This window comes from Schistocerca nitens, chromosome 1, assembly GCF_023898315.1.
Source record: "Schistocerca nitens isolate TAMUIC-IGC-003100 chromosome 1, iqSchNite1.1, whole genome shotgun sequence".
Classification (NCBI taxonomy): Eukaryota; Metazoa; Arthropoda; class Insecta; order Orthoptera; family Acrididae; genus Schistocerca; species Schistocerca nitens.
The window spans coordinates 1,125,037,785-1,125,058,375 of NC_064614.1; the positions used below are offsets into that span (position 1 = coordinate 1,125,037,785).

Genomic DNA, 20,591 nt, shown 5'->3' on the forward strand with positions numbered 1-20,591 from the left:
GAGATCACGGCTGTAACATGGTCTACCCATTCGTGGACGCTGGCACGGTGTTCCAAAACAGCCAGTTGGCTGAAAAGTGTCCAGTCAGCTCTGCAGAGGTGCCACCTGGGCGGCACTGGTAATACCACAGCCTCATCCAGGAGGCGAATCCAAAGGGGGAAGTGGTCACTAGAATGGAGGTCTGCAGCAACCTCCCACAGAGCAGAATCGGCGAGTGCTGGAGAGCAAAAGGAAAGGTCAATAGCTGATGACGACCCAGAAGCAGTACAGAAATGAGTGGGAGCACCAGAATTCAGGATGCACAGTCCTTCAGACATCATGAGGTTTTCCAGAAGGCGACCCCTGGGGCAAGTAGTCGAGGAGCCCCATAAGACATTATGAGCATTGAAGTCCCCCAGAAGAAGAAATGGGCGGGGGAGTTGGCTAATAAGGTCTGTGAGAGCCTCAGAGTCTATCGCAACCTGAGGTGGTAAATAAAGGGAACAGACTGTGAGCCTCCGACCCACAAGAAGGTCAACTGCAACTGCTTGCAAGTCTGTAACGAGAGGGAGCTCAGATGAGGGGTGCATGTCACGGACAAAAACCGCAACACCACCTTTCGCCCTTTGCCCCGTCAGATCATCTTTCCGATATACGGTATAGCCCCGTAAAGAAGGAGCATCAGTGGCCCGAAAATGTGTCTCTTGGAGACATAAGCACAAAGGGCACTCTCGTACAAGGAGTTGTAATTCGGCCACATGCGTCCTGAACCCATTCAGGTTCCACTGTAATATGGGAGCCAGTGATCAGGGTGGCTGAACTTTCACCCTGCCTCTGTGTTTTGGAGGAGAGCCCGTACTGGCCGGAGATTTATTCCTGGGGCGAGAAGATCGCCCCCGGTCGACATCAATGTCCATCAGCTCCGATGACGACCCACGGGAGATGTCAGACAGTACGATGGCCTCGTCATCGGACCGACCCTGACCAGTCTCCGCAGGTGGCAAAACCTTCACCTTCGGCGTCTTTGTCGTGGGGGGCTGAGAAGGCAGAGCCTTGGCAGCAGGTGGAGCTGTACCCGCCTTGGCAGAAGGCGCCATATGGGAAGAGGCAGGAAGTACCCCGATGTCAGCAACCACAGCCTTGTCCGACGTTGCGGGGAGAGCCGCAGGTTGCAAAACAACCGCAGCAGCACAAGTGCACTGGCAAACGCAGGTATTAGTGCTAACACTAACAACCTCCGTTTGCGTAGCAACAGTGGCCATTGGTACGGGTTTTTTCAGAGCGGAAGCGAAAGATGTCGTAAACACAGGAGGTTGCATGGCCTTAAAGAGCTTCTTGGCCTCACCATAGGGGATGCGCTTAGATGTCTTGATCTCCTGGATCTTACGTTCGTCGAGGTAGATGGGGCAGACCCGGCTCCAGACAGGGTGACCCCCAGAGCAATTCACGCACTTCACAGGCGATGAACAATCGGCTCCTTCATGGGCAGGCTGACCACATTTACCACAAGTGGCTATCCCATTGCACCCCAACGTAGTATGCCCAAAGCGCTGACATTTAAAACAGCGCATGGGGTTGGGGAAATATGGCCGTACTGGCAAACGTAAGAAACCCGCTTTAACATGCTCCGGGAGTCTCGGGCAATTGAACGTGAGAATAAACGAGTCGGATTTGACTAGGTCACCATCGACTCGTTTCATAATATGCTGCACATCGACAATACCTTCTTCAGCCCACTCAGATTTCAACTCGTCCTTGGGGATATCCACCAAGTCCCTACATGTCACAACACCCTTACTATAGTTCAAAGTGGAGTGGAGCTCGGTCTCGATAGCGTACTCTCCGAGACAGGTTGCTTTCCTAAGAGAAGTGACTTGACGGGAACTAGAAGTTTCAACTAACAGAGTCCCATTGCGCAGACGCTTCACAGATTTCAGTGTTCCTGCAATTCCCTCAAGACCCTTGTGGATGTAAAAGGGTGAAACTCTCTCAAAGCTACCTTCCTTCCGTTTGACAGTCAAAAACACATTCTGGATATCAGCATGTGCTCTGTTACGACAGTCTGATAAATCTCTAGTAACACCAGGCGCTGGAGGACTCGCAGCACGAAGTCGCTTTTTCGATTGGGTGTGTTTTCCTACCAGTGGCCCACCCAAGCCACTGGTAGGGGGAAATGTAAAGGTCGAAGGGTCCATTGCGGTCCCACGAGCAGCTAGGGAACTAAAGGTCCGCTCAGACAGAGCCCCGCGTGCCTGAGTAAGCCGTATACAACTGGGGTGTGGCAGGTGCCCCAGAGGTTGCCCGCTTGCGACTGTTCCACCTCAACAGCCATGCATCTCATAGGCGCGGAGCACACCGGAAGATTGAGGGGTTTTTATAGAGGTTGGCCTTCCTCGCAATCCAGGCGGTCAAGCCAAGATTACCATTCCCCGCAGCACACAACATTCCACCGCCGCGCCATACGGTGGTCGCTGAAGCATGTCCGGGGGTTACGGGGACAGGAGACTGGCGGCGCTGACCAGTCCCCAGCTCAGGACCCCGGGGTCGCCAAGCCCGTACCCAGCAAATGAATGCTGAGCCCCTGGGGGCGGATCTGTCCCCCATTGAGCATGTTTGGGACTGGATGAAGCGTCGTCTCACGCGGTCTGCACGTCCAGCACGAACGCTGGTCCAACTGAGGCGCCAGGTGGAAATGGCATGGCAAGCCGTTCCACAGGACTACATCCAGCATCTCTACGATCGTCTCCATGGGAGAATAGCAGCCTGCATTGCTGCGAAAGGTGGATATACACTGTACTAGTGCCGACATTGTGCATGCTCTGTTGCCTGTGTCTATGTGCCTGTGGTTCTGTCAGTGTGATCATGTGATGTATCTGACCCCAGGAATGTGTCAATAAAGTTTCCCCATCCTGGGACAATGAATTCACGGTGTTCTTATTTCAATTTCCAGGAGTGTATATCTATGCCTTAACACTAAAAAAGAGTAATAAATCTGAATTCAGATTTGACTGGGCAGAAAAGAATAAGCTTTAACTTAGACATTTTGGAGAAGGGGAAGAACTAGATTAAAGATGACAGGACAAAACACTGAATACTACAATTTTTTAAAAAAATTTCCGTACTAAAAGAAATGGATTCAGTGTTATTCTGGTTTCTCCATTCCTGTCACTGGCCAGTCTCATGTAAAAGCACATTTCAAACAACTCTATTTCATTTCATTTGATTTCTGTCTTCTCCACTGTCCATATTTGGCATCCAAATGGAGCTGAGCTGCAAACATAACTGTTCATAATTTTTTTCTTGCATCACAGTTTATATTTTTGGGTGTTGGCAGCTCTTTCTTGCATCTTCTTTCTTATCTACACTACTTCCTAGACAGCAAAGTTGATTCATCTTTTCAAAGGTTTCTAGTTTAAATTTAATATTTGGCAAATTAGCACATCCACATACAGCACATATCACCACCTTATTTCTCCTTCTATACATGGACAGGTAACAATGGTCTATTTCATTAAGCATAGCACTTAATTCCTATTCATTTTCTGTGATAGCTGCTATATTGTCAGTGGAGTACATTATGCTAATTTTCTTATTTCACAAATCACTTTCACATTGAGATAGTCAATTATTCACTTTTCATTTTATTCAATACATAAGTTAAATATTATAGTGGCAATGAGCAATCCTGCCTTGTATCGTTAATTTATCTGTGCTGCCACAGAGCTACCAAACTATGGGGACAGTGATTAATTCACTGGCTCACTAGCCCCCATCATTAATCTGCAAGGTGAATTCAGTCCAGAGCATGCTTGCCTCGCTAAATTTCAAAAGTGGCACATAATGTCGAGGCAGGTATCTCCTATCTCTTAGTCCCTCCTATCTCTTAACAACTAGTTGCAGTTTACATGTGGCTACAGGTAGGTTGAAAAAAGACTAGAAACCAAAAAATCATTTATAGATAATGAACACTGAATGGGAAAAGTTACAATGTTTGTCATACTATTTACAGCTACTAAAAATGGAGTCTCACATAAAATGTTATCCTAACAGCCATCTTTCTATCATTTAAAGCAATCTGACAGATAATTACAGATTCAGTATCTAAAATAAAATGTGGAATTGGAGGATCACAGAAAGTCAAGAGATATCTGTCAACTTGTCCATAGATGATGATATTCCAAGTATTATTGTGGGCCAATCAATATCAAAGACAGTACCTATCAACTGTACCTGCTCCAGGAAGTCAAGTGTTGTATCGTCCTTTCCAGAAAGACGAAGTGAAATCTCCTGAAGCTACATTGCAAAAGATTAACAGATTGTCTGAATATTAATATGTAAAGTTCAAGAGTGCAGGTAACATCTCACCAAACAGTATCAGTGTTGTGTCATCATTAGGCAAGCAAACAAGACAGAAAACTTTGACACGCATGACAGCGAGCGTGCGCGCGCACACGCACACGCACAGAGAGAGAGAGAGAGAGAGAGAGAGAGAGAGAGAGAGAGAATACAGGATAGGAATGCAGCACATAGACATCAACACCGATGAGTTTGTGCAGCACATGGTGAGAATGATGTGGAGGAGTGGATTGGGATGGGGTGACAGAACAGAGGAAGAGCATACATGCAAGTACAGGAGGTTAGCGGAGATTGACATCAGGAGGATTACAGGAACAAATGATGTGTTGCAAGGATATCTCCCATCTACGTAATTCAGAAAAGCTTGTGCTTGGAGGAAGTATCCAGATAGCACAAGTTGTCAAGCAAGCCACTCAAATCAAGCATACTGTACTTTGCAGCTTGTCCATCCACATGGTGGTCATCTCTGTTTTTGCCCAAAATCTTGCAGTGGCCATTAACTCAGGTGGCTCTATGATGGCCCTGCCTACATAAAATGCTGTGCATAAATTGCAGCAGAGTTAATATATAACACGGTAGCTTTCACAGGTGGCCTCGCCTCTGATGGAATAGGATAGGCCTGTCACAGGACAGGAGTAAGATGTTCTAGGTGGATTATTGGACCAGTCATGTGTCTGTGTTTTCCAGAAGGATATGGCCCCTGTGGCAAGAGGTTGGGAGTGGGCATAGCATAGGGATGTACCAGGATATTGTGTTGGTTGGGTGGTCAGTGGAATACCACTTTAGGAGATATTATTCATAAGATGCCCTTTATTTCTGGGCACGATGATAGATAGTCAATCCCTGGAGTGGACCAACTGAACAATATCCTTCATCAATAAATATAAAACGTGCATCCACAACACATATGTATATTGTGGATGTAATTTTTATTTTTACGCAAGCTGATTGCTTCTGTTGTGGTCAACACATGGCTCATGCTGACGTGTGTGTGTGTGTGTGTGTGTGTGTGTGTGTGTAAGAGGGAATATTTATACCACTGTATGTATTTGGATTCAGGCCGCTTGAAACAACCTTCCAGGATAGCATGATTTAATGTTGCAGAGCAGTCCTTAATATCTGCTATGTTTGAAAATAATAAATTGCAATTTTATCAAATATTTTTAACAGCCATATGTGGTGTAATGGTTCAGTGAGAACCCTCTGTTACTATGTGGGGGGAATTTTCTTAGGTCAGTCACGGTAGCATAGTTGCTCTGTCACCCAGGTGCAGTGTGTGCAATGGATTGGTGACAGAAACAGGAGTCCATTAGATGGGAGGATGGCAACAACAAGATAGTTGAAGTTCAAGAAAACTTTTATAATGTATCAGGCTAGAGTAGATACAGGTGTACACCCTCATCTCCTGGACACAACTTGGCACTGATCCATGGTGTCTTCATATTTGATAGTGGAGGCAGATGTGACCGAAGCCCACCAACGCTGCTGGGAGGCTGCCTGGTTGCTTGATGGTGCAGATGCACTTGGTGTTGAGACTGTGGCCGGTGGTCATAGTCCTCATGGCCTGGCTGTAGCAACTGGAGTCTCCCTTAACACTGGGCACTAGCATGAAAGTGGTGAGCTATGGGGACCCAAATTCTAGACATCAGTGTTGAAGTGGTAGAATGATATGACAGATCATCTGACCATTCCGCGTACTCCAATATGGAGGGAATAGTAATACGTCTACCTGGGATAGAAAACTGGGATCCCGATTCGCTTTTACAAAGAGTACTCTATGGCATTGGCCCCTTACTTAGCTTGAATTTATTGTTACTCTCTCCACCGGTGCAGACTCCCAAGCAAATGGAATAAAGTTCAAGTGACTCCTGCATATTAAACTGTATAAAAAAAAACTGACCCACTAAAATTACAGACCAATATCCTCAACATTGGTTAGCTGCAGAATTCATCAACATTTCCTCAATTTGAATATAAAAAAAGTTCTTTGAGATGGGGGAAATCTCATGTCCACAACTCGATATGGTTTTAGAAAGCATTGCACACATGCAGAACTCCAGCTTGCCCTCTTCTCACATATTATCCAGCAAACTATGGATGAATGGCAACAGGCAGATTCCCTATTTCTTCATTTCCGAAAATCATCTGATACAGTGCCCCAATGCTGACTGTGAATTAAGTTTTGGAAATACAGAATAGCTTCCCAGATATGTAAGGGGCTTGAAGATTTCTTAAGTAATAGGATCCAGTATGTTGTCCATGATGGTGAGTGTTCATCAGAGACAAGAGCATCATCAAGAGTTTGTAGTGCCCCAGAATTTTACGAAAGTCTGGAGTCACACATTATTTTGTAGTGGGTTGTAGCATAAACAGGTACACACTGCCGTAGGATGTTATTTGTGCAGGCTAACCGAGAAAGAAGAGCAAAACCAGGCCAACAAGTGACGCGCTCGGTTGCAGCAAAGATTAAAGAAAAAAATTCTGGCCCAGAATTCCGTGGACGAATTTCATGCACAAAAAACATTGGTGATTGTTGTATGTGGTGGAGAGAGAATGGAAGAAAAAAAAAAAAAAAGATTATTATTAATAGTGACTTGGTCTCGAGCAGATGCACATGTATATTAGTATTGTATTGTTTAGAAAAAATGTTATTTAATATGGTTGAATTCAGTCGTGTGCGAATGCCCTAAGAAAGTGTGGGCTTACTGTTTAATGTGGCAGTGAAATCATGAATTTTGAATATAGAATATGTTAACAGCCACTGAACTTTGAGAGAGTCTTTATTTGGACTAGATAATAGGATTTTAGAATAGTAGACGAATTTTCACCTTCTTCAAAATACAGAATCTTCAGAGGAGAGTTTACAACGCCGACGCAGCTGTCTACAAACACCGACGCCGCCGTCTACAAACACTGATGCCGCCGTCTACAAACACTGATGCTGCCGCCTACAAACACTGATGCCGCCGTCTACAAACACTGATGCCGCCGTCTACAAACACTGACGCCGCCGTCTACAAACACTGATGCCGCCGTCTACAAACACCGACGCAGCCGTCTACAAACACCGACGCAGCCGTCTACAAACACTGATGCCGCCGTCTACAAACACTGATGCCGCCGTCTACAAACACTGATGCCGCCGTCTACAAACACCGATGCCGCCGTCTACACCAACACTGACGCCGCCGTCTACAAACACTGATGCTGCCGTCTACAAACACTGATGCTGCCGTCTACAAACACTGACGCCGCCGTCTACAAACACTGACGCCGCCGTCTACAAACACTGATGCCGCCGTCTACAAACACTGATGCCGCCGTCTACACCAACACTGACGCCGCCGTCTACACCAACACTGACACCGCCGGTAGAGATCATCAAGTCACACCGGGTGAGCAAACTTTGACTTTTGTTCAATTGTGCAGTGTAAGACTTGTGAGTAGGGGGTACTCTGAATGTTGACTCAACTTAAGGCTAAGAAGAATAAGATGGAAGGGGATAATCAACAATCAGAAGACCATGTTGGGGCTATGGGGATAGGAAACCCAGGACTTGATTTATGTGAATTAATGAAGTTTATCAAAACTCAGTTTGAGTCACAGAACACAAGACAAGATGAACTGAAGGCAGAATTAAATTCTAAACTAGATTTACAGAACTCAGAATTAAAGTCTAAATTAGATTTACAGAACACTCAAATGCAACACCTCAAGTTAGACTTGAAGAAAGAATTGTCTGACTCTCTCAGGGAAAGAGTAAATATTTTGTTTAAAGGCTTAGAGGAGAGACAAGAGAAAAATTTACGGGAAACAGCCCAGGAATTAGAGTATGATGTCGACTGTAAATGTAGTAGCCTAGAAACCAGAGTCAACGAAAATTTTGATTCCTTGAAAGATGTCTGTAAGGTCACATTGGAATGGTTAAACAGGAATTCAGTAACATTAAAACAAATGTACATAAACAAGATAAATTGCTCCCATTATTTCAGGTGCAAATTTCAGGAGTTAGCACACGTTTAGAAACTGTAGAACAAAATCTCAAAGAAAAGTTAACTACAACTGAGTTGATCAATCTAACCGGTATAGAGGAACAGGTGGGTGAGCTAAGAGAACAAAAAGTGGAAGAAAAATTAAGCGTTGACATTCCTTCACCTATAATGACCTCTGAATTAGATCATACTAAAAAAGACTTAGATAACCTAAGAAGGGAATTCAAAATTATTCAGGAGAAACTCGAAAAGAGTACAGTGTCTCAAAATCTTGTTCTAAATAAAGAAATAATTAACTACTTGCAATGGGGATCGAATTCAGGATTTCCCTGACAGTTCCCTAGGTTTAAACCAGACAGGGAAGTACACCCCACCCATTTCCTAAAATGATTTAATCAGGCCATGCCTAAAAGTTGGGAAGAGGCTAAGAAAGTAGAATTTGCGATAGGTTATTTGGAGGGTGAAGCTTCAGAATGGGGCACAGTAAACATAGAGAACTTCAAGTCCTGGGAAGACTTTCAAAGAAAATTTAAAGAAAAATATTGGTCTTCCAGTGCACAAGAGAAGTTAATTCCAGATTTATGGGACCCGAAATACTACAGCAATGCCCGAGGTTCAATGAGTAAGTATTTCGACTGGCACTTGACGAGGGCCAAGTATTTAGACAAACCAATAGAGGAGAAAGGAATGTATAATGTTAAAGATATAAAGAGATATGTACAAAACCCCCAGGGATGTTGACATTCTGTGTTAACGGGCGGAGTGACGTCCGCTGGTTCCCGAGTTGGATTCGGTGTTGCTTCTACTTTAGTTTTCCTGCACCAGATTCCCTTCACTTCTTCAACTATTCTGTCATCTATTCTCATACTATAAATCTATAACTGGTCGTTTCCACGTCAACCTGAAATGACTGTACTGACAACTGGGTTCAGGGTTATCTCATTTTCGAGTTCTGAAAAGGTAAAACCCATAGATGTAATCTACAAAGGCTACGTCTCCCACTGACTTGACATAAATTTGTCAACTTTGAAACGGCATTTGGATCTGGAGATATTCCGCAGAGGAAGCGTGCCAAAAACAGAAGGATAATCTCATATGTGAGTTTCGCAAGGGTAAAACCCCGGGAGTGTGTTATCTGGTAGTCTCTGTACTTCTAGATAGAACATTATAAATGCCAGTGTTGAGGGAAATGGCATAATTCAGTGTTACATGATGTTTAAATTTTTATAAAATGTTTTGTGCCTTTTGTAAAGTATGATGTGATGGGGGAGGGTTTGTACTCAATTTTGAATAAGGGGTGGGTAGTGTCGTCATAGACATGACCAACACTACACAAACACCACACCCTTCATACAGCCCTTGCAAACAAGTGTGACTGGTTCTCCATCATTTGCCATTCCATAGGAGTTGCTAAGATCTTTTCTTCGGGGACTTCTAAGGTGACAGTGAGAATGTCCGTCCGTTCTGTAGGAGATGCCGAACATCATACCTCCTCTGGCTTCTCACCTAAGTACTGGCGAAGTGGGGATCCTGGGTAAGGTGGATGGGAAGGGTTTCCTGTCTTTGGGGCTATCTTCTTTCTTTCTTCAATCTTAGCAACCAACTCTTTTATTTCCTTTCTTACTTCTCTTTAGAGTACCAATCTATCTTTCCCTCTATCCACATTCATATACTTCTATCACTGAAGTCCTTCTCTTTTCCGTGATTTATATAAATCTTCAACTAAGAACCTTAGCTGGCCGAAGAACCAGGACACACAATCACACTTTATCACTCAGACAAGCAACATCAGATAAGAAGTGACAACCGTCATGTGTAAGAGGGGGAAGTAGTGCTAGTCAAGGACTAGAGCACTTGGTTATGAGGATGACGGTTGCACTTCTCAGAGGGAATGATGCATTTAGAGTAAGTTAAAATAAACTGTTCCTATGATGCGTTTCGAGTAAATTAAAATAAACTGTTCCTATGATGCGTTTAGAGTAAATTGAAATAAACTGTTCCTAGATGTGGTGGTACCTTGTAGAATAAGTAGAGCTAAGGGAGGATAAAAGTTAAGCCAGAGAAGAAAAACATTACCAGAATCTGTATCAACAGATGGAGTTCATAAGTGTCTGAGGATAAGAATAGGATTGTGCATCCCGGACAGTCTGATAAGAAACAATAGAGTAATAAAAAATAGGTGGAGGATAATTAAGTGTTAAAGCTATGGAAGCGATCTGTAAGAAAAAGGAATCAAGGAGGACATGTATATTTGACCAGGTTATTTTAAAGAGAATTGTATGAAGAGGTATATGCCAGAGGAATGACTGTGAACACTGTTGAGAGAGGATAAGGAGGGTGCACCCAATATTGTTGAAATGAGAGAAAGTGACAGGTAGGCAGACCCGGAGGAGGCTGACCTATACTGTGCGGGCAGAGCCACCAGAAGGGAATTGACCTATACCACAGTTTTAAGTAAGTGGAAGGGGCGTACCTACCTGTATGTGAGGAAGAAAATTATCTTCATAGGATCATACCTTATGTCACTGATAGATACTGTACCCACAGGAAATGGGAGGTATCGTAATTCTAATTTATTGTGGAAAAGTTTCCCCTGGTAACTTTGAATTCTTTTTTCCTTATCTAGAGATGATGCATTCTCAAAGAACAGTTGGTTACTGTTGCAACCGTAGAGCAAAGAAGGAAAGAGTTGTTTGATGAGAACAACACTTGAAATTTGTGACTGGCTAAGGAGAGGGATTTATTTTGCATGATCCTAAAATAGCCTCGAAGGAAGGCTTATATTTGATTAACTGGTCAAGATTTGTTGTATCTTAAATTGCTTGTACTACTAAGTCTATAGGTAAAATGACTGACCATCTGAGGGAACGATAGCAATGAGACAAATGTATCTTTTATTTCTGTGCTAAAGGTTTTGTGTGAATAATAAGTGCAAAAGATATTATATGTTGTATCTAAAATAATGAGTGTTCGAGCTAAGGAGAGGGATATGTAGTGCCCCCAGAATTTTACGAATGTCTGGAGTCACTTGTGTTCCAGCCACTCCTTCTTCAAAATATAGAATCTTCGGAGGAGAGTTTGGTGCAAGCAGAAGACACTGGAGCTGCGGGGAAGCTGAGCCTGTATCCGGCATTCGAGTAAGTTCACACTGATAGTCCAAGGAGCGTGGCTCTGAGTTTTAGAGAAGATACAACGGGGCACCGCAAGTTCCTCAGGGAAGTGTGATAGAACTGGTTACTTTCTGTAAACATAAATGATCTGGCAGACAGAGTGAGCAGCAGTCTGTATCTGTTTACTTATGATTCTGTGCTGTATGGGAAGATGCCATCATTGAGTGATTGTAGGAGGATATAAGATGATTTAGACAACAATTCTAGTTGGTACCGGGTGTTCAGAAAGTAACTATGTAGCACCATCCTGTGGTGTGCTAAGTAATGATTGATATGATTGTCAACTATTAATGCAACATTTTCCACTGTTTAACATACCCAACAATATCCTTACCTTGTCGTGGTGGTGGGGCTTGCGTGGTCAAATGATCCTGAAAGCTATGCCTGCGGTAGCTTAGCTACCGGTAGGGCCACACGAGCCAGACAGGTTGAAGATGAGGTTCCAGACTAAATGGCATACCCTGGTCCTCCAGGTTGGGGGTTGGGCATGGGTCTAACAACCCCCTCGAAAAACCGCTCGTGTTACGAAAGCTAGAGAGGAGCCTCGGATACAGAACAGACACCCAATACAACGAACTAAACATAGAAAAGGACTACAATTTTGAACATGGAATGTACAGTCTAACCAGGAATTGGATTATGGATGTAAGATATTCCCATGGGGCTAAGTGTGGTTCCGACCATTTCTTGGTTAAAAGTCAACTCAAAGTCACCCTGAAACCACACCAAAGAAGTAAACTAAAGAAAGTGGTACATTTAGAAATAGAAAAGGTAGCTCAGGAAGAAACCAGAAATGAATTTCAAGTTGAGATGAGGAATTGTTTTACAGTACTGCTGGAAACAGAGGACTCAGATGTAAATCAGCAGTGGGATGAAATTAGAAATGTGGTTATAAAGGCTGCAAGAGCATTCATTGGAAAAACAGTGGCAAGAAAGAAGAAATTGTTCAATGAGGTCTGTGAAGAGGCGCACAACAGGCGAAAAGAAGCCCGTGACAAGTAGTTACAGTCAGCGACTGATCAGAGCAGTAAGGCAGAATTTTACAGAGTCCATAGAGAAACACAAGCTATATTGTGGAGAGAAAAGAGGAAGTTTGTGAGTGGGGTTATTACAGAAGCATAAGAAGATTTCTAGGGAAGGAGGATGAAGAACATGTACAGAAAGGTCAACTATCTGAAGAAAACCTATAAACACACAGAGAAATTCATAAAAAATGCCAAAGGAGAGAGGCTGACAAATGAATATCAAATTGCAAAGAGATGGAAAGAATATTTCAGTGACTTGTTAAATTGTGAAGACCCAACGATGCTCTTTAACTTCCTCCGACCACAGACAGCAGACCCTGAATACCTACCGCCAAATGTAGAAGAGATCAGGAAGCAGATAAAACGGCTTAAAAAGGACAGAAGCCCAGGAGAAGATGGCATCCATGCTGAAATAATTCAGGAAGGGGTGGGGGTGAATATCTTGTCGCAAGGATTCACAAATTAATAGAGACCATTTGGAACACTGAAAACATTCCAGCAGACTAGAGGAATGCACTAATCTGTCCCATCCACAAGAAGAATGACCGAATGGCGTGTGAAAACTACCGTGGTATCACTGTGCTCAGTATTTGTTATAAGATGATCTCAAACTGTCTTCCAGATCGAATCCAACTGTTGGCAGATACCATTATTGGAGAATATCAAGGAGGATTTCATCACGGGAGATCTACTATCGACCAAATCTTTGTCCTATGCCAGATCGCAGAAAAAATGTGGGAGTTTGGCCAAGAACTACACATGCTGTTTGTCGACTTCAGAAAAGTATATGACTCCATTCATCGAGAAAGTATGCTGAGGTGTCTGGAAGAGTTCGGTTTTGCCAAAAAACTAGTAAGCCTCATGAAGGCCTGCCTGATGGATACTACAGCAAAGGTAAAAATTAGAAATAAGGTGACTGAAACATTCGAAATAAAAACTGGGCTACAGCAGGGTGATGGACTATCACCTGTTCTTTTGAATCTCGCATTAGAGAAGGTAATGCGAGAGATGTCATCTAATGAACTCACAGAAATCCAGACCGGAGATGTGAACATCAAGTACTTTGGGTATGCCGATGATATAGTGCTACTATCTGGGTCGCAAGAAGAATTAGGGGAAATGGCTGACATTCTGGAAACAACAGGAAAATTGGACTTCAAATCAACCATGAAAAGACGAAATACATGGTTCTACATCGTAGACATGATGAAACTCAAGAACCCCTTCCACCCTGACTTGACAATAAGAACCTTCAGTTGTCTATAAGACAACTGACGGTTCTTATCGTCAAGTCAGGGAGTTCAATATCTGAGTGCAGTATTCAGAGATGAACCATCCAGTAAAATGGAAATACAGGCTCTCCTCAAAACTAGAAGTCTGTCAGGACATTTCAAAATACACATCTACAAAACACTCCTACAGCCAGTAGTACTGTATGGATATGCCATCTGGAGTACAACCAAGCAAGATCTGAACAGACTGATGATATTTGAAAGGAAAGTCCGTCAGAAGATTTTTGGACCAGTTTACGATAATGAGAGCGAAAAATGGAGAATCTGTCAGAATACAGAGTTGTATGATATTTACAAATAATTGAACATCATGGCTATAATGACACGACGACTCCAGTGGGCAGGGCATGTTGCTCAAATGCAGGACAACCTATGGCCGAAAACTGTACTCAACAGCCAACCGGGAGAAGGCCTGTAGGAAGACTTGATGGAGTGACTGCGTATTCAAAGACCTTCAGAGAATGGGACTGCTGGAAGCACGGAAGAAAGGAGCTGAAGACAGACTGTAGTGGAGGCAATCTCTCAAACCAGCGAGCGGTCTTTTTGGCTTGATCGCATAAAGTAAGTAAGTAGTAAGGAACATATCTGAACCATATTTGACCAGGTATTTGTATTTGTTCACAGGTCCGGTTAGATTGAAGACCAATGTCTTTTATGACACCATTGTGATCTAGCTCATCATGTTGACGACTGAACAGACAGTGTTTCTTGTGGAGCATGTGTTCCACAATGGAGTCCAGTTTACCTCAGCAGTAGAAGCTGCATTTGCAGCAAAGTTACCAGGAGCGAAGATGCCTAACCACAGAGTTGTACGGAATCTCATCACTAAGTTTCTAAAGACTGGAAGCGTTCATACAGCCCCAAAATCAGGCAGGCCATCCACATCCACATTTGAAGAGAAGGTGGCGGAAGTGCAAGACATGATGCTGCAAAGTTCAAAGAAATCAGTTAGGCGACTAGCTCAGCAGGCCCACTTGTCCATGGGATCCACTCACAAGATTCTCCGGAAGTCACTGTCGATGTATCCTTACAAAATGTCGGTTGTGCACGGACTGAGAGACACAACTGTATCTTCAAGTTTAAGGAGATCACTTCCAGCATCTCTTATAGCTTCCAGTACTTTAATACGGCAAGTTGTGAACTGCATAGTTACTTATTGAACACCCTGTATGATTAAAGACAGCTAGCTCTAAACATGAAAAAATTTAAGTTATTGCAGATGAGCAGGAAAAAGAAACCCTTAATATTCAAATACAGCATGTGAACTTTTGTAACTGGTTTCTGCCCTTCCTGCAGGGCAATGGTGAGGGGATTCTTGACGTAAAATTTTTCATGGATGAGGCATGATTTCACCTCTCTGGTTACGTGAATAGCCAGAATAGTTGTGTGTGGACTACAGAGAATCCGCATGAATTTAAGGTGTCGCTACTGCATGATCAAAATGTTGGTGTTTGGTGTGCTGTGACTAGTAAATGCATCATTGAGCCGATCTTCTTTCAGGACACAATAAATGCAGAATGGTACTGCACCTGCATTCTGGAGCCCTTCCTAGGTGAACTGAATGAGGATGAAAGTGAAAATGCCTGGTTTCAACTTGATGGGGCGACTGCACATACCACTCACAAGGCGATGAACTTTATAAAGGGCATCTTTGGTGACAGCATCATCTCTCGAGGACTCTGGCCTCCCGTTCACCTGACTTGGCTCTACCGGATTACTTTCTATGGGGTACAATGAAGGGAAAGGACTATGAAGGCAATTTGCACGCCATACAAGAACTTCAAGCTGCATGACACACCACATTCGGAACATCACTCCCGATGTTCTGCGCAATATCTTCAGGAATATGCAGAAACGTGTGCAACTGTATCTTCAAGTTTAAGGAGATCACTTCCAGCATCTCTTATAGCTTCCAGTACTTAAATACGGCAAGTTGTGAACTGCATAGTTACTTATTGAACACCCTGTATGATTAAAGACAGCTAGCTCTAAACATGAAAAAATTTAAGTTATTGCAGATGAGCAGGAAAAAGAAACCCTTAATATTCAAATACAGCATTAGTAGTGCTCTTCTGAACACAGTCACTTTGTTTAAATATCTGGACATAATGTTGCAAACTGATATGAAATGGAAAGAGCAAGTAAGGATTGTGGTACAGAAGGCAAATGGTCTACTGCTGTTCATTGGGTCAATTTTGGGAAAGTATTGGTTATATGGAAAGAAGACCGCATACAAGACACTAGTGCCACATATTCTTGAATACTGTTGAATTTTGGGATCAACACCAGGTCAGATTAAAGAAAGAAATCAAAGCAATTCAGAGGTGGGCTGCTAGATTTGTTACAGATAGGTTCAAACAGCATACAAAAATGGGTATGCTTCAGGAACTCAAATTGGAATTCCTAGAGGGAAGGTAATGTTCTTTTTGAGGATCACTACTGAGAGAATTTAAAGAAATGGTATTTGAAGCTAACTGGAAAATGATTCTACTGCTGCCAACATACGTCTCATGTAAGGATCATGAAGGTAATATATAATAAATTAGAGTTCATATGGAGACAGTCTTTTTTCACTCATTTTATTTGTGAGAGGAACAGCAAAGGAAATGACTAGTAGTGGTACAATGTATGATCCGCCACATGCCATATGGTGGGTTGCGGGATATGTGTGTAGATGTAGATGGTTTACAATGCATGTATATTGGAAGAGTTATGCTTTTGTTTTCCATACATTTGATAGCACCCACTTGTAAGAGGACTTAATTTAACATGAACTCAGATTCAAAGATTAACTTTGAATTATTTGCATATACAATAAGTGACAAAAAAAAACCTGGAATTGATTGAGGATTGAACCTTGAGCCTATAGATTTCATCTGACATTATTATTATTATTATTATTATTATTATTATTATTCTGCACTGAAGGCTTTCAGACAATGTACTTTACCTGTATGCTGGTATTTGGTGGAGGAGTGACAGGACCTTCAGAATTCCTTGGACGTGATTTCATAGGTGTAGAGGAATTGTCACCACGGAAACCTTTGAGAGCTTCTGTTGAAATATTCTTCTTCAATTGCTGTGTGAGGAAAATATTTAATAAGAAAAATATGTTCCAATTAAGTACAAATATTTAATAAGAAAAATATGTTCCAATTAAGTACTGTAAATCTCATGGTGTTTAACAACTGTATGTCAGATTCACAGTCTACCAGTCATGTTATGTTGCAAGTGTATAACAAATTTGTTGGACTCACATTATGAATGAATACATAGCAGTATAATACAAATGTTCCAAGATATATGGGTCTCAAGGTCCGAAAAACATAAAAAAAACGATTTTGTACATCATAACTGTTGATAACGCATTTCTTGCAAAACATGTTCAGTGTATGAGCCATTCATTCAGCAGTTTTGAAACATGCAAGTCCGGTGACTAATTCAGTTCAGCCATCCACTAATAATGTTTAATAAGTTGTGCCTTTACTGCTATTAGAAATTAGATGAAGCAAATGTTTATCTCCACAGAGTATCACTTCAAACTATGAAGGTTTTGTTATAAAGTACCTCTCTGTTTTGCACAACACTAAATAACACACATTTAAAAGTGTAAAGAAGAGACTTGTATGGCTGTTTGCCTGCTCATGCAAGCCACTGAAAATAAGCGCCACAAACAGAGACTAGTGTTTAATTCTACATGAGAGCAAAAATTCCATTATATTAGTGATGAATATAAGGCTACATGATAGTCATCACGAGCATTATAGTATTTATGATCAAACAAGAGTGAGCGAATTATGTGTCAAAGCTAAAAAATGGGCAAGCAACAAGGAAAGTGATAACAAAATTAGTGGCTTGACTTCTGCTAGTAATAATTACATTAACAAAATTAAAACAAAAATGTGAATTTACAAGGTGATCTGAGTAAATAATTTACTCCAATCTTTTACACTTTTCTGAAACAAGATCATCACTGTATAAATAAGGTACTGAAAACGTTGACGTCATATTGTAACACACTATTTTTTAAAACAACATAAAATGCAATGGATGGAGTTTGCTTTGTTACTTCCAACAGAATTAACTAAACTTTTAGGCAAAAATACCATCAGGAATGAGAGTGTAAACAGATACTCAATCAATGGCTATATGATGAAAGAGATGCAGTTCTTTTATTTTTGCAGAGCATATCATGTGCTGATGGTTTATGAGATGTTAGAACAGTGTGTTGTACTGAGAAACTGTGTTGTCATACTGCTCTTCCAGTTGATCATCTAAACATGCTTTACCGAATGATTCTGAGCTTTAGCTTAGCTCCTCTCCATTTCTACAACATTTTGAGAGTGTCTATAGGAAGTGCTGGCAGGCAGTTAAAATTATGTTGCCGTAGTGCAGAGATAAATTAAAGCTTCTTTGTTGTGATTAACATCCCAATAATGAAAAGTAAGTGCAAAAATTACATGTTTTTATTTAACAACATTGGCATCTAAAGTAACTATACATCCCTTTCTGAATGCTTTAGTGTAATGGAAATGGCAAATTATTATTGAATTTTGAGACTCATCTAAAATATGTTACTTACCTGGGTTTTCATGAATGTATCAAATAATGCAAAAGCAACATCTCTGTTGCTCTTTGTCCAAGCGCCTTTCAGATCATACACAACAAGTCGATGTGTGGGGGTGTCTCTGCTCCCCAGAGCACGTTCACTTGTATTGTGCATGTCACCCCTACTGGACACTATTGTTTCACGACCATATGAGACTTTGGCAACACTTAAGCAGTAGCATTTCTCAACAGGTTGTTGCAATGAAACATGCTGCAAAAAGACAGATATGAAACAAAGTAATTTCCCATTACCATCAACTAGATATTTTGACTAATGTCTCTTCAGAGAATAGTTTTATCTCAAATCAAAATTAAAAGTAACATCATCATTAAGCTGAAATTAAAGTTCATATCTCACAATAGTGCAAAAACCTGTATAATAACGTAAAAATCTTTTTAAAAATAAGGATAGCAGCTATCCTTTGATACACAAAGGAAAGATTAACACTGCATGCTGAAAGCCCATTTTTGTTGTTTGTTTGTTGTTGTTGTGGTCTTCAGTCCTGAGACTGGTTTGATGCAGCTCTCCATGCTACTCTATCCTGTGCAAGCTTCTTCATCTCTCAGTACTTACTGCAGCCTACAACCTTCTGAATCTGCTTAGTGTATTCATCTCTTGGTCTCCCTCTATGATTTTTACCCTCCACGCTGCCCTCCAATACTAAATTGGTGATCCCTTGATGCCTCAGAACATGCTCTACCAACCGATCCCTTCTTATAGTCAAGTTGTGCCACAAACTCCTCTTCTCCCCAATCCTATTCAGTACCTCCTCATTAGTTATGTGATCTACCCATCTAATCTTCAGCATTCTTCTGTAGCACCACATTTCTAAAGCTTGTATTCTCTTCTTGTCTAAACTATTTATCGTCCACCTTTCACTTCCATACATGGCTACACTCCATACAAATACTTTCAGAGACGACTTCCTGACACTTAAATCTATACTTGAAGTTAACAAATTTCTCTTCTTCAGAAACGCTTTCCTTACCATTGCCAGTCTACATTTTATATCCTCTCTACTTCGACCATCATCAGTTATTTTGCTCCACAAATAGAAAAATTCCTTTACTACTTTAAGTGTCTCATTTCCCAATCTAATTCCCTCAGCATCACCCGACTTAATTCAACTATATTCCATTATCCTCATTTTGCTTTTGTTGATGTTCATCTTATATACTCTTTTCAAGACACTCTCCATTCCATTCAACTGCTCTTCCAAGTCCTTTGCTGTCTCTGACAGAATTACAATGTCATCGGCGAACCTGTTGTTTATCAGCTGTGAAATCCAAATCTGTTATTATCTGTCATTATCTGTCATCAATGGTGGCTGCATTCGTTTTTGGCATGACACGGTAAACATCCACTTGCCAGTCTCACGATGTGTCTTTAGTGGAAACGCTTTTGCAAGTAATTGTAGCAAATTGCTGAAATGAACCCGCCCAGGCAACTTCCAGAAAAAACTTGCACAAGTCTCTTTTCTAATGTAAAGACCTCAGCAAGTGCTTGAAGAAGTTACTTGCCAAAGTTACTAGCTGGTGTACAAACACTTTAATAATCCTTTGACATCTAAATTTTGATGTTACAACATGCTAAAAGTGCTGCCTCTTATAGAAAGTTGTCTTTCAGTAGAGATACTACTTTCAACAATGTATTTTCTATTTTATTGGATTCATCACCAATTTTGAGATGTAGCAAGGTGGAATATCTCCACTTTTCCTCTTTTCTTTCAGGGCATGCAATGCCAGGGTTGCAGTTTGGCAGGTGGACTGGGTTTGGAGTTGTGTCAGGTAGGATGGGTAGATGGAGAAAGAGGCAGGAAGCAGGAGGAGGGGTTGGGGACGGGATAGCTAGCAGCTCAGAGGGAGGTAATAGGTGTGCAAGACAGGAATGCAGAAGGCACGGGTCGCAGCTGCACAGGATAGGCATGTGAGGCATGGATACCAGAATCAATGAGGTTCACTGCACAATGAAAATGATACAAAGATGTGAATTGGGAAGGAGTGATAAGACAGAGGTGGAGGAAACTGTTAGAGAATGTGGCAACATTCAGTTAGTGGAAGGTGATAGCAGAAGGGCTGTTGGAACGAACAATATATTGTGAGGATAACTTCCATTTATGTAGTCCAGAAAACCTGGTGTTGGAAGGAAAGATCTAGATGGGATGGGCA

General features: G+C 41.8%; 1 protein-coding gene across 1 annotated transcript in view; it reads right to left on the bottom strand.

The window, feature by feature from the left end:
* Window positions 1-20,591, bottom strand: part of LOC126199286 (protein KIAA0100) — a 340,503-nt gene that overhangs the window by 97,839 nt on the left and 222,073 nt on the right. The window contains exons 25-26 of the mRNA XM_049936105.1: window positions 18,397-18,633; window positions 16,765-16,893 (exon numbers count right to left, since the gene is read on the bottom strand). Of these exons, the coding sequence (XP_049792062.1) occupies window positions 16,765-16,893; window positions 18,397-18,633 (366 nt within the window). The remainder of the gene's footprint in view (window positions 1-16,764; window positions 16,894-18,396; window positions 18,634-20,591) is intronic.